The sequence below is a fragment of the Egretta garzetta genome, unplaced genomic scaffold, assembly GCF_000687185.1.
Source record: "Egretta garzetta isolate BGI_Z169 unplaced genomic scaffold, ASM68718v1 scaffold85, whole genome shotgun sequence".
Lineage (NCBI taxonomy): Eukaryota > Metazoa > Chordata > Aves > Pelecaniformes > Ardeidae > Egretta > Egretta garzetta.
In genome coordinates, this window is record NW_009259718.1 from 1,527,890 (window position 1) to 1,543,241 (window position 15,352).

General features: G+C 39.7%; 1 protein-coding gene across 5 annotated transcripts in view; it reads left to right on the plus strand.

Moving 5' to 3' along the window:
* The first annotated feature begins 56 nt into the window (after positions 1-56).
* The window catches only part of GTF2E1 (general transcription factor IIE subunit 1), a 53,825-nt gene continuing 38,529 nt past the window's right edge, over positions 57-15,352 (plus strand). The window contains exons 1-4 of one of the 5 annotated variants that reach the window (XM_035894544.1): positions 173-451; positions 2,209-2,402; positions 2,827-3,004; positions 8,413-8,890. In XM_035894544.1, the coding sequence (XP_035750437.1) occupies positions 8,443-8,890 (448 nt within the window). In that variant the 5' untranslated portion in view covers positions 173-451; positions 2,209-2,402; positions 2,827-3,004; positions 8,413-8,442. Of the gene's footprint in view, positions 150-172; positions 452-1,915; positions 2,403-2,826; positions 3,005-8,412; positions 8,891-15,352 lie in introns of those variants that run through there. The other 4 variants (XM_035894545.1, XM_035894543.1, XM_009639095.2 and 1 more) reach the window with 4 other exon arrangements.

Here is a 15,352-nt window from a genome sequence, read left to right on the forward strand (position 1 = left end):
GGGGGGGGTGGGGTTTTTTTTGTGGTTTTTTTTTGTTTTTTGTTTTTTTGCGGTTTTTTTTTCTTTTTTAGGAAATACTGCTGAGCCCCTCATGTCTTTTGTCCTACAGGAGCCTGCACAACCGGATGTTTAAAACTCAGCACATAAAAGTGGGTAGGGAATAGGAAGCCCTGCGAATAGTATAAGGGGTTCTCTACGTTGCTTGGCTTTAAAGCTTAGTCTGCTACTATAGTCTAGGAAGTCTGTGCAATTTGTAATTTGAAGGAAGCTGCAAGATTGTGGGAATCTGAGGAGTAATTGGCACTGGAGGAAATCTAGGGTGCAGTGAAATGAGCTGGATGTGTCTGGTCAACAGCCTGCTGCTGTCAAAAGGGACATCTTTAGTCTCATTCCTTTGTGCCGTGTTTGGCCATGAGTTGAGCCTGTACGGTGGAACCATTCAGTTCTCCAGGTCAGCATGATATTTTCTTTTTGTGCATTAGTTTTCTTCTGATTTCACGAGCTTGCTGGTTCCCTAAGAAGCAGATGAACGTCACATCTCATAATGGTACTAAGCTATTAAATGGGTCCAGCTGTCAAGCTTGTACCATTACAAGTGCCTTAGAATGAGTAAGGAGGATTGACATTCTGAGAAAGGTATTCAGCAGTGCACAGTTAAAGTACATTTTCATGAAATATGGGCGTTTTAATGTTTTTTCAGCCACAAAAGGTGGAGTTTCTTCTTTCATCTCTTCCCCTTCACTGGCATCCTCTCACATCTGCTGGTTCTGTTGCTCATCAGACTTTTCCATTAGCTGATTAAACTGTCAAAAAACCTAGTCAAAGGAGAAGAAAAAGAAAAGGTATTTTTCTGCCGTTTAGTGATGCACATTGGTGCACAGGAAGGTCTTGTGAGTGCCAGAGCTGGCATGGGAGAGGGCAGAGCCATGTGCTCTCCTAGCTCCATGGCTAGGAGAGGAGCAAATACCTTTCTGGCAGCAATAAGGGATGATGGGAGTTTCATTCCTACCTTCCACTTCCTTTAAGATACTGTTTATAGCTCACATTCACACAGGATGCTTTAGGGAATTCTTCTAAACAAGAAACTTCATGAATTAAAGCTAACCTGGCATTTTGTTATTTAGTTTCTGTTTCTTCATTGCTTACATCCACACTATATACACGTTTGCTACACCCTGATGCACTATAACTTTTCTGAACCTGGTACTTCAATAAATCTTAGTCTTCTTTCTGGAATTCCTGAAAGTCAGACAATACCACTCACATCATCTCCCATTGTGAGAAGTGTGGTGTTCCAGTTCTCATTGAATCCAGGATATGAAAAATAATTACTGCTTTCTTCCTGTCAGAAACTTAACAAGGAATGCTGGGATTAAGCGCACTGTAATTCAGTGTAATCATGATTTCTTATGCTTGATATTTCTGAGAAATGCTCTTAGAATTTTCCCTTTTAAAAAACCCCTAAAACCTTCTATCTTCGTTATGTGAGGGCCAATGCTGAGATATCTCCAAAATAACAGATATTATGCTGCTAGTATATGTTCAAATTAGAGTGTAAAGTTTAAGTTTCTGATGTCCATGGTTAAAATATTCTAGTGGTTTCACTTTACAATTGAGTCAATTCAACGTCTTTGCTACCATGTGGGGAAAGCTCACTCTTCTACATCCCTAGCCGTGCTTTCTTCTCTCTGCTTTGCATAGGCTTGAGTCTGGTAACATAAATGATTCAGTTATTGACCTTTTCCCCCTTGCCTTCCCTCTAAAATGCCCTACTTTTTTTGGCATATTAGTTTTTCACGTTTTATCAACTTGATTCACCTTGCTACATGAATCGGCAACTGTCAAAATGAGCACAGAATGGTGGGGGTTGTGGCTGAAGGCTGGGAAGGAAAAAAAAAAAGACTACTTTATGGGAGGGAGGGTGTAACTTAACTTTAGCTGTAACAGGAAACTGTACCTTCACCATTCTAGTCGCTAAGTTTGGCCTTCCATAAATAGTGCTCCATTTTTTTTTCTACAGCTACAACTGTAAACAGTTAACGCTAATGTGCATTTGAAATAGTTCTGAATCTTACATCTGTTTGTATATATGCCCATAGGTAGTCCTTTAATTTACTGACATCTTGCTATTGTTTATGTCGGTTTTAGATTATGAACGTGATTGAAAATTACACCCTGAGCCTGCATTGTTCAATTTCTGCCTTGCAGGGTCAGACCTTGTGGCCTTGTCGTGGGTGGTTCCCTATATTTTTACTTGTGAAATTAGGTGAGAATGTCCCAACTTCAGCCAGGCCCTTTTGCTTTTTTGTGTGCAACTGCAGCACAGCTTTTCATCTTTAGTGAAGAAAACCCTTTGATACCTGTGGCGTCTTGGTTTCAGTTCATGGAATGCCAACAAGAAGGTAGGATTTGAGCAAAAGCAGGTTGTTCTTCTCTCCTTTAATACTTCAGGGCAGGTCTTGCAATGAAAATACACGATTTCTCATCAAGATGTAGTGCAGGAGGAAAGCTGGACAGGAGTGTTCCTGAAGTCTCCAGGGAATGGAATTCAGTAAGCTTTTGATAAAACGCCAGAAGACTTTGGGTTTGCAACTGATGTGGGATAAAGGCAGTTCTGGATAATAGGGACACCTTGCATAGATCATCCACTCGCTACAGAGAAGGGAGAAAAAAAGCAGACTTGAAAATGGAAGGTTCTGTATCATTTTGCATTTTCTAAGAAAGGACAAGTAGTGTCTGAGGTTACATTGTACAGACATTTAAAATCCTCATGGCATGTTTTCCCACTGTAGTTCTGAAATGTGTGCCTTCCCTCCTCATACTCAGGAAGATTCAGAATCACTCCTCTCAGCTGAACCTCATCATCTTCTGGAAGACAGAATTTAAATATTAGAATGAGAAACTAAAAAACTAGAATCTGGTGTTTGCAAGTGACTTCTGGAGTGGGATATGGTATACGCTTCTGGGAGTCCCTGGAAGCCTGTTGTACTTGCCACGTTTACAGGTGAGAGACTCACTACTTGTAATCAGATTTTGATTTTTCCTGAAGAAACTGTCAGTGGTGTAAGCAAGTAATTTTTTTTGCTTTAAATCTTAGGGCAGAAGCCTGCAGAAACATTTTCCAAACAGATCAGCAAAATCTGGTCTCAAAGATTTAGTGAAAAAGAGCGCTAACAATTTAAACTAGATGTGGGGAAAAATAGGAAGCACCTTTCCAAGTGTGAACAGTATATCGATAGACCTAGGTTCCCAGCCAACCCTGCAACTCCCAGGTTTTCCTCCGGAAGAGATCTGGGGTGTTATAAAGGGTTTGTATATGCAAATGAGTCTGAAGAATAGTCTGCTTCCTTTTTCAAGATCCTGCTTTTAAAATGTTTACCTTGTCAAATCTATGAACAGTGAGGCTTCATTAAATTTTTTGAGGTAAAATTACTAGTGGAATTAATATAAGCCTGAAAGTTATGTGTTAAAACAAGGTGGTGTTCATTCGTGGTGTTGGATAAAAATTCAGGTTAATTCACTGGCTGATTTACATTTTAATAACTTGTAGTTCTAGTTACATCTACACTGTGGCTTCTAGGTATCACTTAGAGCATTTTTTGACTATAGTCTCAACTTTAGTTAGGAAAAGCAGAAAGAAAAACAGATCCAACATCCTTAGCACAATTCTTGTTTGAGTTTGTTGAAGAATTCTTGAAATCTTTGTATGTAGAGAAGAATAATTCCGTTGCTTTGAGGTTGCATCAGGAAAGTCCTGACCAGTGGAGATGTTTGCTCAGTTGAATTTCTGACTTCTATATGGTTTTTGGTTCCATCATACTGTATGGTTTCTTTTGTGGTCACTTGCTCTCATCTTTATTTCCTTTGTGACATCCCTAGTTATGCTCAGAACCTACACCTCATGCATTTCATTCAACCTGAGGTATGATATCTGTTTTGCAGACTGTAGCCTGAGATTCTTCACCCAACAGATCTGATTGTATTGTGTAACTGTGGGTCTGTCTTTCCAGTGTTGTCTTTTATAGCCATGTAAATATTTATTCTTTTATTTAGATCAATTAAAAAAAAAAACCCAAAACCCACCAAAACCAGATGTATATTTAGGGTTGCTGTCCTACTGTGATAACTTTCCTCCTACACCCATAATACTGAATTGTATTCGCGTAATTACCCGGACCAATTCCCCAACAGCTGTCTCTTTTAATAAAGCCCATGTTTAATTTTTGAAATTTTTCTTTTGGGTGCTTCTGAATATCATCCTGTCCAGTGTGCTTTATTATTGGTGGTGTAGGTTCTTCCTGCATAGGTGTGTATCTTGGCCATTGTTTTTCTTTGTGTTTTTTTTTTTTTCCTGACAATGTCCCTTGATGTTCATGCATTATTAAGGTCAGTACAGACATTATTATGAAACAGATGCACATCCATTAAAACCTTGTTAGGAGATGTTATCATATTTCTTTGCACACGTGATTAATTCAGGCTTGACTTACTGCTTCGACGGAAGGTGAAATCACTGCTCGGGGATGCAATCCGTGCTTTTGAATTTTAAACTGATATTCTCATGGCACTGGATTACAACTTGTGAGCTGGATCACTATCTTTCTTGCCTGGTGAAAGGTAGTAAGGATTTGCAGCTCATATTCTGTAGCCTTGGATTCTTTGTGGGCCAGATGTCAGCCTCTCCTAGAGAAACAGTTTGTTAGAGCCTGGCCTGGTGAGTTCTGGCAGTAGTATATGCTCACTCTTGTGCCATCGTTCTGTATCCTGTAGCTTAAATGAGAACATGATTATCTAGAATGGTGTTGGAAAATTTGTCCTTCATCTAACCATACAGATCTTGTTTGAGCCCTTGCTTTTGATCAGTTTGGCATTAGGCCTCAATGTAATATAAAAACTGGTGTTTGCTGAACACCCATCCATGTTCATTTTTAGAGCTAAGGTAGTTGTGTTCAGCATTGTTGGCTTTCATGTAGCAAAGCTTGACAAGGTTGTTCTTTGGCTTTATTTCTTTTTTTTGCCCCCCCCTCAAACCTGACTCTGGTCGGTTTTCAGAATGCTTGTATTTCCATATATCCATGCCTGGAAGAAAACCAGTGTTACACTCAAGATGCCCACTATTACCTGAGGACTTAGAGGATTTGGACATTGCTAAAAATCTCCAATAGAGGAGAAGAAATAATTGTGTAAAAACTCCTGGTTCCACTAGATGAAAAAAAAAATGTCTAGTGATTGACACTAAGAAATATTATTAAATCTCTAACTATTGCTGAAAACGAGGGGAAAAATACATACTTTTAGAGGTGGTTTTATTTATTGGTCCCTTGTAGGTCTCACTTTAAGCTGTTTGAGTGTATTATTTGGGAAATTGTACCTCAAACCTGTTTTGAAAGCAGCTGTGGAAATCTGCAGCTGTCTTATCGATGACACTCTTGCAGAGAAAATGTTTTCTGTCAGCTCTCAGACGAAGCATTCAGAGTGAGATGTGCTTATTTAAAAACACTTTTTTTTTTTTTTTTTTTTTTCAACTGATGTTCTGAAGGTCACTGTGTCCACTACAAGTTGTGTTGCCAAGTTTTTCTGCAAGGAATTTTTAGGGGACAGTGAATTGGTGAGGAGAGAAGTTTTGTTTGTTTTTGATATCAGCACTTTGAAACCTTTTGACTTTCAAAATTCAACTGTTTAAATCTCTTCTGGGGTGCCAGGTTTTATTTAAAATTGATCTTTACATTAATGTTATACTGTGCTTAAACTCTGTATAAGATTTAATCAATTTGAATAACTAAAGGCTTCTGGCTGGCTTCTTGCCAGCTTCTGCATTGACATTGTTTTATAGTATCAGTATGTTGCTGACAGATTCAGTCAGAAGCAAGATTTATCTTTAAGTGACTGAAAGATTGTGAAATACCAATAGAATGAGGTTGTTTTTCAAGGACAATGTCCTGTGATGGTATTCAGATTGGGTCTAACTCAGAGATTCAAAAATACTGTACAGTTCACTCATGGTGGGGCATCCTTTATTGCTATTGCTTTTACCTTTTAACACAAAGCTCTATAAAATTGTCCTGTGTGTGAGATAAATCATTATGTATCTGACACGCAAAAGAAAGCTAACTGACTCTAGAAGTACTTGTTTCACGGCTAATTCATGCCATGATAAACATATTTTAATTAAATTTCCTTGAAGGGAAGCTGGAGCTGGACATCCAAGGATTCTTTTCTGTAAGCTGTTCTCAGCCTGTGCACCAGTAGTCAACAGATATTGTTCATTTCATTTCAATTTGAGCACTGTGAATACCATTTGGCCCCAAGTTAGAGAAAAAGCTCAAGCAGGGAAGCATTTTAAAATAAAAGAATGAAGGTAGTTTTCTTTTTTCTTACTCAAAAGGCAGAAAAGACAGGACAATATTAATTTACTCGCTGTTAAGTTCCACAATCCACAGCCTAATTGCTTTGCAGTTGCACTGGCCATAACCCTTGAGAGGGACATACCTCCTCAGATGTAGAATAGGGCAGATGTTGGAGCGTTGCTTGAAGTTTCTTGAGAGGACAGTGTTTCTTGTGTTTAAAAAAAAAAAAAAAAATCTCCAAGCAGGCTACTGTGATAAATGATCACAGATTTTTCAGTAGTCTTAGGTGATGGAAGTGAGTCATCAGTTGCTTGGTTATGTGTAGAGCTTGATGGTATCAGGAGGATGTCTTAGTGTGGGGCCTATAGAAAAGTTCTGTAATGGTGTTTGTCAAAACGGATATTTCAGGTTTTATGATAGGATACCCATCCAGATCCTTTCTTCTGCTGTCACTCTCCTCTTCCCTTTATTTGAGACTTGAATGATGAGGAGGTGAATATACAATGTGTGAAACATTTAATGAAAGTGAAAAATGAGATTGACAGAGTTTTACTACTTATGGTATTAGTTCACAGATAAATTACTTAGCAATGACAAACAGAAATTAAGGTGTGGGGCCTTTCTTCAGTTAAAGGAACCTTTTCCTTAAGAAATGGTTATTCATATTCTAAACTAGCATGAAGTCTCGTATTGAAAAAGACTATTCAGAGTTTTATTTGAAGTTAACTGGAGGTACAACCTCCTGAATGAATATTTCAAAAGCACCTATAATACTTCATGCTTGAACATGTCATACATGGAAATCCAAGTGCATTATGAGTGGAGGGGTATTTTGTTATTGCCTACAGATGCCACTGATAAGAGTGGAGGGAAAATGTGCAAAACCACCCTGAGAAATGGTGCTCTGTGCCTTGTGGAGTTGCTTCCTTTTTTCTCTCCACTGGACAAAACTGCCTGCTTCAGAAGAACCACTGCTGTTAGTTGTCTGCTGGGGTTTGATTTTTGGCTATGTCTGTGGCAGGGATGACAATATGAGGAATTCCTTGCATGATACGATACTATATATGATCACATGTATGTCACAGAAGCATGTAATTGTCATGACCATTCATGCCGTTTAATGTTAAGGTGAAGAAAAATTAAGTGAAACCACAGTATTTCTTTAGAAGTCACTGTCTTGTCACAGACAGCATGGTAAGTCATGATAAATAACTCAAAGGATACTTGGTGGAATACTTTTTTCTTTTTAAACACATTGTCTCTTCGTGTTCACTAAATCTTGATTTTTACTTCATTTATCATGCTATATTATCCATGGGCTTCTAAGGTGTGACTGTGAGACCCTTTAAATGAAGAATCAGTCCTTTGGAAGGACCTATTTGCTCATCTAAGATCTAGGCTGAAGCAGTCTGTGATGTAGGAGTTCGTAGTGCTAACAGTTGTCATGCTGCAGACGGTTGACTAAGGTCTATTTATCAGAAAGTAAGGAAAAAGTCTGTCTGTTCTCATTGTGCATCTGGGAGCTTTTGCTTGAATGCATACCAGTCTGTACTTGCAAGCTGTCCTCATGCAATATGTCTGCCCAGTGACGCCTGAGGAATAGAAGCAGGCAGGACTACTTACAACGTGGTCAAGTGACAAAACTGGGGCCATAGGACTACTCCACTCTTGGGCTATTTTAGGACCTTTCTTGCCTCTTTCTGCTTCTCCCAAGCTACAAGTCTCAGCTGATCATGAAGCTGTTTGCTAGAGCTCAGCTTCAAGACAGCTTTCTTATTCCAAGTGTATTGGCTGTGATTGAGTAGAAATGAAATCTGCCGTATGTTATGGTACCAATTTCTTGTGCGCTTTTTAAAGTTTTCCATCATTTTGTTTTGAATGAGAGGTGCCATTTTGTAATTCTACTTCTGCAGCATTGGCATTATTAACACCTAAGGAAAGAGTACAGGGCTTGGGAAAGAGAAATGGAAAACACCCCATCCTTTCCGTAGCTCTAAGTGAGATAAATCAAAACTTCTGAAGTGAGAAGACTAGCTGAGAATCCATCTGCCTTTTTTCATTGCAGTATACATGAAGCTCAAGATCTGAACCTGCTATGACTGACCCAGATGTCCTCACTGAAGTCCCAGCAGCTCTCAAACGCCTTGCCAAATATGTGGTGCGTGGCTTTTATGGCATTGAACATGCTTTGGCTCTGGACATTCTCATCAGGAACCCCTGTGTGAAGGAAGAGGACATGTTAGAGCTTCTGAAGTTTGATAGGAAGCAGTTGCGAGCTGTCCTCAACACCCTCAAGGGTGACAAGTTCATCAAATGCAGGATGAGGGTAGAGACAGCTCCAGATGGCAAAACCACCCGTCATAACTACTACTTCATCAACTACCGCCTTCTGGTTAATGTGGTGAAGTACAAGCTGGACCACATGAGGAGGAGGATTGAGACGGATGAAAGAGACTCCACCAATCGCGCCTCTTTTAAATGCCCCATTTGCTTCAGCACTTTCACAGACTTGGAGGCCAACCAGCTGTTTGACCCCAGAACAGGTAAGAGTACAGGTAACAGAATGCTCTTGCTCTCTCCTTTGTCTGTAAGTGCTGGACTTTAAGGAAACAGTCTCAGGAAAATTCTCTTGAGTTCAGCTGGAGCTAGAGGGCACTCTGTTTCTGCAGGTGGTAAATGTTTGAGCAAAATACAAAAGTAATGTATACAGATTTATACAGTCTGTACAGGCAAATAGCAATGTTGGTAAAATGCTTGAGTGACAAGCAGTAGAGAAATGGAGGTCTTATTGCGGTGGAACTCAAGAGTGAATAAGGCAGTCTGTCCTTGTTGGAAGCTGACTGTTTTTTCCTATAACCTGGTCTTGCCTGTAAACTGTATGAATTACTGGTAGTTTACAGTGAGGGCATATGTATAGTTGACTTTGGTATGCAAAAAATTTTTAATTTAGAGATGGCCATGCAAGGAGTGAGTTGTTACTGTTTAATTTTCTTCTAGCCAGTTCATTATACTGCACAACCTTGTTTCCCCAGTGTAAGGCAGTCTCAGGAAAGTTAAAAGAAATTAATTACAAACTTGTCTTTGGTTGGGAGTAAACAAGGTTCTTTTTCAGGTGTGTGTCTCAGTGGAGTGCGTATGTGTCTCATGCATGTGAAATAAGAATCTTCTGGGTGTCATTGTCTACAGGGGCAGTCCAAATACTTTGTGCTTCTCTGCAAGGGAAGAGAAGAAAGAACATCTGCACCTGATGAGATCCTATTTTGCTAGTCTATTCTGGGATTATTTTGAGGGGAAGGCAGGGAGCAGGGGTTGGGTGTTAGGCTTCCACCTTCTGAATTAGTTTAACTTCTTCTTTTGAATTCTTTGTCCTGATCTTACATTTCTACAAAAATAAAAGAGCAAAAGTCAGGAGAGCTCTCAGAAACATTGGAGTGTGGTGCTTTGTGTCTGATATCTTCATGAGAGACTGTAAAAATTCACTGTTTAGTGGTATTGAAGCTTTTAACCCGGAGCTACTGATGTCTAATCTGCTTTGGAGAAGAGCAAACACCCAAATGTTCAGCCTATCATTTTCTTTCTTTCCTGCCTCCAAAGATCAAGAGCTGTGAAACTCCTTTTATTTGAACTACCATGAAAATGATATTTAGTACTAGACTATCAGAATCCACTAAATCAAGCAACAGCCGTTGGTGTAATCTAGCGCAGGTCTCTGAGTAGAAGTTGCTCCCTCATGGAGCACCAAAACCAGCAGTGCCAGCACAGATTTTCTATGCTCACCACTGAGTATACAAACTACATGTGCTCTCTATGCTAGTGATCATCTGTGGCAGCTACAGTCATGGGTATTGGGCTGAAGGGGAGTAGTGCTTTTGCAGTTTGCTTCAGTAAGGAGAGTGCAGAGAACAAACGTGGTGGGGAGTGCAAAATGCTCATCCCAAGGGGACCTGTAACACTTTGCAGGTAAATCCTCCTGGCCTGTGTGCGTGGATGAGTTCCAAGAGCAAAGAACTGACTGTTGATGACGGGCGGAAGACAATAATGCTGGGATTTGGCTTTGACAGCAAGGCCTGTGCTCCAGGAACTGATGAGGTCACCCAAGGGTTTGTCTGCAGTACAGGCACTGGCTGCCTTGACAATGTGAAATCACTCACTGGCATGCGGAGTGTTTTGCAGTTTTGCTGATGGAAGGAAAGATTGAGTGCTGTTTTCCCAGCAATTCCCAGCAGTTGGTTTCTGTCGGTATTAATGCAAATATCGATAGCCAGTTTACCTTTGCTTTCTTTCAATAAGAACATACCTGTCTAGAATTTATATATATTCTGTTTCTCCTTATGTAACTTTTAAGTCAATGATGGCTTCATCTACATGGTGCATGATGATATTGTTTCTCAAGAGCTTTTATATGGAATATCAGTTTGGATATGGCTCTCCAGTTACTGTTTAAGAAGGTCTCATACTGTCTCCAGACCATGAGATAGTTGCTTGTTTTCATTCCGGGTAAATAAGTGGGCAATTTTGTGTGGTTTTTTTTAGTGAGAATGGCTGCTTTATATTGTGGCGGATTGTGTTGTCTGCATGTTTCCTGCTCCTCTAGAATTCCATATTAGAAAAGAACTGAGTCACCTTTGGGTCTCTCACAGAGGGAGCTCGGGAGGACAAGGCGTGTAGAGGAACAAGGCTTATTAGACAGTGAATAGCCATCCTTTTCCAAGGATGTCTTTAGCTCTTATCAGCACTATACATAAACTTCTCCCACTCATTGAAACTCGTGGCACTACAACTGCTGAAGGGCAGCTGAACGCCACATGAATTTCAGTCATGATTGACCTGAGCTGTTCCTGGACTGCAGCCACGTTGATAAAATTTTGTGAATTAAAAGGCCTGCAGGACCAAAGTCTGTTAGTCCATGGAGCAGGCAGAGCATGGAGATGCTCAGAGATGGGGATGGTTTCCATGTCATGTGTTTTTCTTCTGCTTTGCTTTCCCCTTCCCTAGTTACAACTCCAGTGCAAATGTTGAGCAATTGTTGTGGCATGAACGGGTTAGAAGAGGAGGTTGTTGCTCTTGCCCTTCCTTATCAGTGATGATGAGGAGGTTTCCAGAATCTCTCCATTACTGTAGTCATTCTATTGCAATTTGTGAATTAAGAGTGCTTGTGAAGAGCCTGTCCGAAGTCGGATCTGTAGTACTGCTTAATTTTTACCACAGCGTCTGTGTCTGTCTCTGCTTTAGCAGAGGTCTGTTTCTTACAGGTTACCAGCTGTCAAATGGAGGCTTTTTTAGCTCTGCTTTACTCCATTTGTAAATAATTTTGAAGTAAATGGAGGTGTTTATTTTTTCATCAGAAGATGTGATTGGTGTTTTCGGAAGGCAGAAATGTGTCTGAGAAAATAATTGATAGTAAGAAGGATATGTTTTCAGGGCACATAGGTATAGACGTGCTTTGGTTGCCATTCATCCAATTAATTTGTGAAAATATTTTTTAACAGAGTATCAAGTTTGCCACTTAGGTAATTTTAAATGGTATAAATGTTACTTTGAGAATGTGATCTCTCTGTTTTGAAAAGTATTATATGATTTTTCTCCCTCTCTTTCTCTGCCATTAATCATCTCAGACTAAAAAAGCTCCAAAAACTTCCTATGCTCTCAAAGGTTGAACAAGTATTGTCTGGTACTTGTAGGAAGTTCAAGGACAGGAATCATGTAATATTAAAGAAAATGTCCAATGGTGAAAGTCAAGGTGATGAAAAACCTTAAGAGTTTTGCTGCTCCTTCAGTGCATGAAGGGATCTTTTGAAAAGTGAAAAGAAACACATCTTGTGTTGGAGGAGTCACTTGGTTGTATGACTGGTGAGTGCCTGCTAGCTCTAAGCATGGCGTGCCCAGGTCATGAGTTTTATCCCCATCTGTTCTAAATGAAGAGCTTGAACAGATCTCCAGATACCACACTTTCTCCTCAGTGACAGTTTTTGCTGTTGCCTCCAAAGAAGCAGTATCTGTAACTTCTGCTTTTAGAGGCGAACAGCTTGGACACGGCATGCTTTTATTTTGCACACGTTTGCTGTGGAAACTTGTAGCAAAGCTAAGACCAGCTTTGTGGTTCAAGAGGTCGCAGATTTGCAGTTTGGCTATTGATCTGGCAGTGCCTTTGAAGGGAATTGGCGCAGGCTGGGTTGTTACAGGCTGAGCGGACAGCTCTTACCCTCTTTTGTGAGTGTTTTGAGATCTAACACTAAGAAAAACACTAATGCTGTATGAATGAAAAGTGTTACTTCTAGCCTTGTGTTTCAGATGGGATGACTGAGAAAGGAAAAAGATTGTAGTTGTCCTAGAAGATCCTAATATAAGTACTTGAAATAGGGATCATTGCCTTTTACTTGTGCCATCATCTGCTGTCTGCCTGTGCTTTGATATTTCATCACTCTGTTCTGCACGCTAGCAATTGCATGCAGCTGCCGTTACGATGAAGCCTCATGCAGGTAGAAAGCTGCAGCCGTTCCCTTAAACAAAGTAAGGGCTATTTTTTGAGGCAGGGATGTACAAGAAAGAGTTTGAGTAGCAGTAAGACAAGCCACATGTTAAATACACACTATGACTTAACGCTGCTGAACTCTGTCTATTCCCAGGCCTGGGCTGACAGTGGACGCTGACATAAGGGACACTGGGTTTTCAAGTGTTTCACCTAGAGATATATCGGATGTTACTTCATCAGACTCTTACACAGACCTAACCTGGGCTGACAGTGGACGCTGACATAAGGGACGCTGGGTTTTCAAGTGTTTCACCTAGAGATAGGATGTTACTTCATCAGACTCTTACACAGACCTATGGAAATAATTTTATTCTCTGTGCTTTTAAATATAGAAACTACAGAAATTTGTTTTCTGTAGGCCAGTTCCTGGAATTGCAGTAATTAGACAACTCAATACCATCTTGTGACTGGATTTTAAAAAAATAATATTGGAGGATTAAATATGCACAGGTCTGTTCTGTGAAGTGTGGGGGGAAGGACAGGAGGAGCTGCATTGTCTCACCCAGTAGAGGGAGCTGCCTTCTTTTCTCTCTGTATATGGGCTTGGGTTGATTAATTTATTAAATGTCACAAAACTGGAAATTATGTTCGTGGGTATGTGTTCTGTAGCATGATTAACTGGGTCTGGTTGGGGAAGGTCTCCCTGATGTATCCTGTTCTCATACCCTAATCGTATTTGTAAATCTAGTGTGGTGTTGGAGTTGACTGTCAAATTCAAGGTCAATTTGAAAGAAAGTATGTGACTAGAAACTGCAAAATGGAGAGTGGGGTTGAAGTGAAGGAGTAACAGAAATGCGATCCCGCAGTGTATCACACTGTTATTCAGCCTGGATTTCCCTAGGTATTCTACATACCAAGCTGTATCAGGATACTCACCAGTGGAGCAGGTGAATTTCATGTTAGAAAGAAAATATAAGGCTAGATGAAGTAGTTTTTCCTCTGTTCTCTTCTACCTTTGCAATATAATTTTTATCCAGTCTTGTGTTTCCTTCACTTCTGTTACTGTGAAGAAAAATCTTGATGTTAACAGTAAATTGTAATTACCGTTGGTCTCCCTTACATACATCTATACATTATGTCTTCACTGTAACGTTCAGTTAGATAAGACGTGAGTGATAGTGGAAAGAAAAGGATAGAAAGTAAGTGGCTAATGTGAATCAGGAAGATGATGCTGTTGGGATGTTTTTAATTGCAGTTGTAATCACTGGAGTCTTTTGTTGTTATTTGAAATGACAGCAGCTAATTACTTGTCTACTCTTTGCCCTCCCACAGTTTGCTCTTGGTTTGGTGAATGATTTGGGGTATAGCTATCTTGCTGTTCCTGAAGATACACCGTAATAGTAACATACTGTGTATCTGGATCCCTTTTTTATTCTGTATGCTGATATGAAATTTAATTTGGAAAAAAGAGATTGAAGGTGGCAATATCAGTTTCATAGAAGGGAAGACAACACCTTGAATTTAATTTTAATCCCACTTGTTTTACTGTCAGCCTCTCACATGTCATTTGTGTACTTCATAACAGAATTGCATGTAATATGTTCAGAGGCTGGTTTTCTGTACCTGTCACAAGGCACCTTACCTCACATCGAAGCAGCCTGTATGTAGCTGAGTGTTTATATGGTTTGGGCCCTGTTACTGAGGCTAGAAACTTGACTTGTCTTTGATTTTTTTTTTTTTTTTGCTTTGGTCTTATGTGTTGACTTCTAGAGCTACTGCCTTTTCTTCTGAGTGCTCAGCTTTTCACTTCATCCCCAGTGAGCTATTCAGAACATATCTGTCTTCTCTTTGTGTTCTGAATTTCCACTTCCTCAGGCAAGTTCTACACTAGCTTCAAATCTTCCTCTTCTGATTCAAATAACTTTTCAGCCTGTCCTATCTATTTTGTTAATTTTTTCTTATGCTTCCCCTTCTCCCTGTTTTTTGCCTTTCCTTTTCTTGTGGAGCTCTTGTGTCCATTTCTGGTACATCTCTTCTTGTGTTCTGTCCCTTCCAGTGATTAGAAAAAATAAATCACTTAGAGCTATTTATTCTATATATTCACACTATGTAGTCGATCCTATTTGATCTTTATGTTGTTGATTCTTGTCTTTTAGGTTCAATGATTTTCAGAACAGACATTCTGGATAGTTTCATCTGCCATGCACTGCCATGCATGTGATATGTGATATTACTACTACAACAATTTACAGCTTTTTACCAGCCAAAATCAGGACTTAAAAAGTCTTTCTGTAAATTGGCATACCAGAACTTCCCTTGAAAAACAAAGGATTCAGAGCAGTTCTGTTTTGAACAACTTCAAGTTCTGTGAAGTGGTTTTTTTTTTTTTTAATTGTTGTAAGCTTTCCAAGTGTATGTAAACCCATCAGTGTGATTTTTCTTGACTTTACAGGCACATTTCATTTATCTGTGCTGCCACTGAGAGCTTTTGGCAAACACCAACAGAAGGAAACTGCCCATGCTTTGCTTAGTT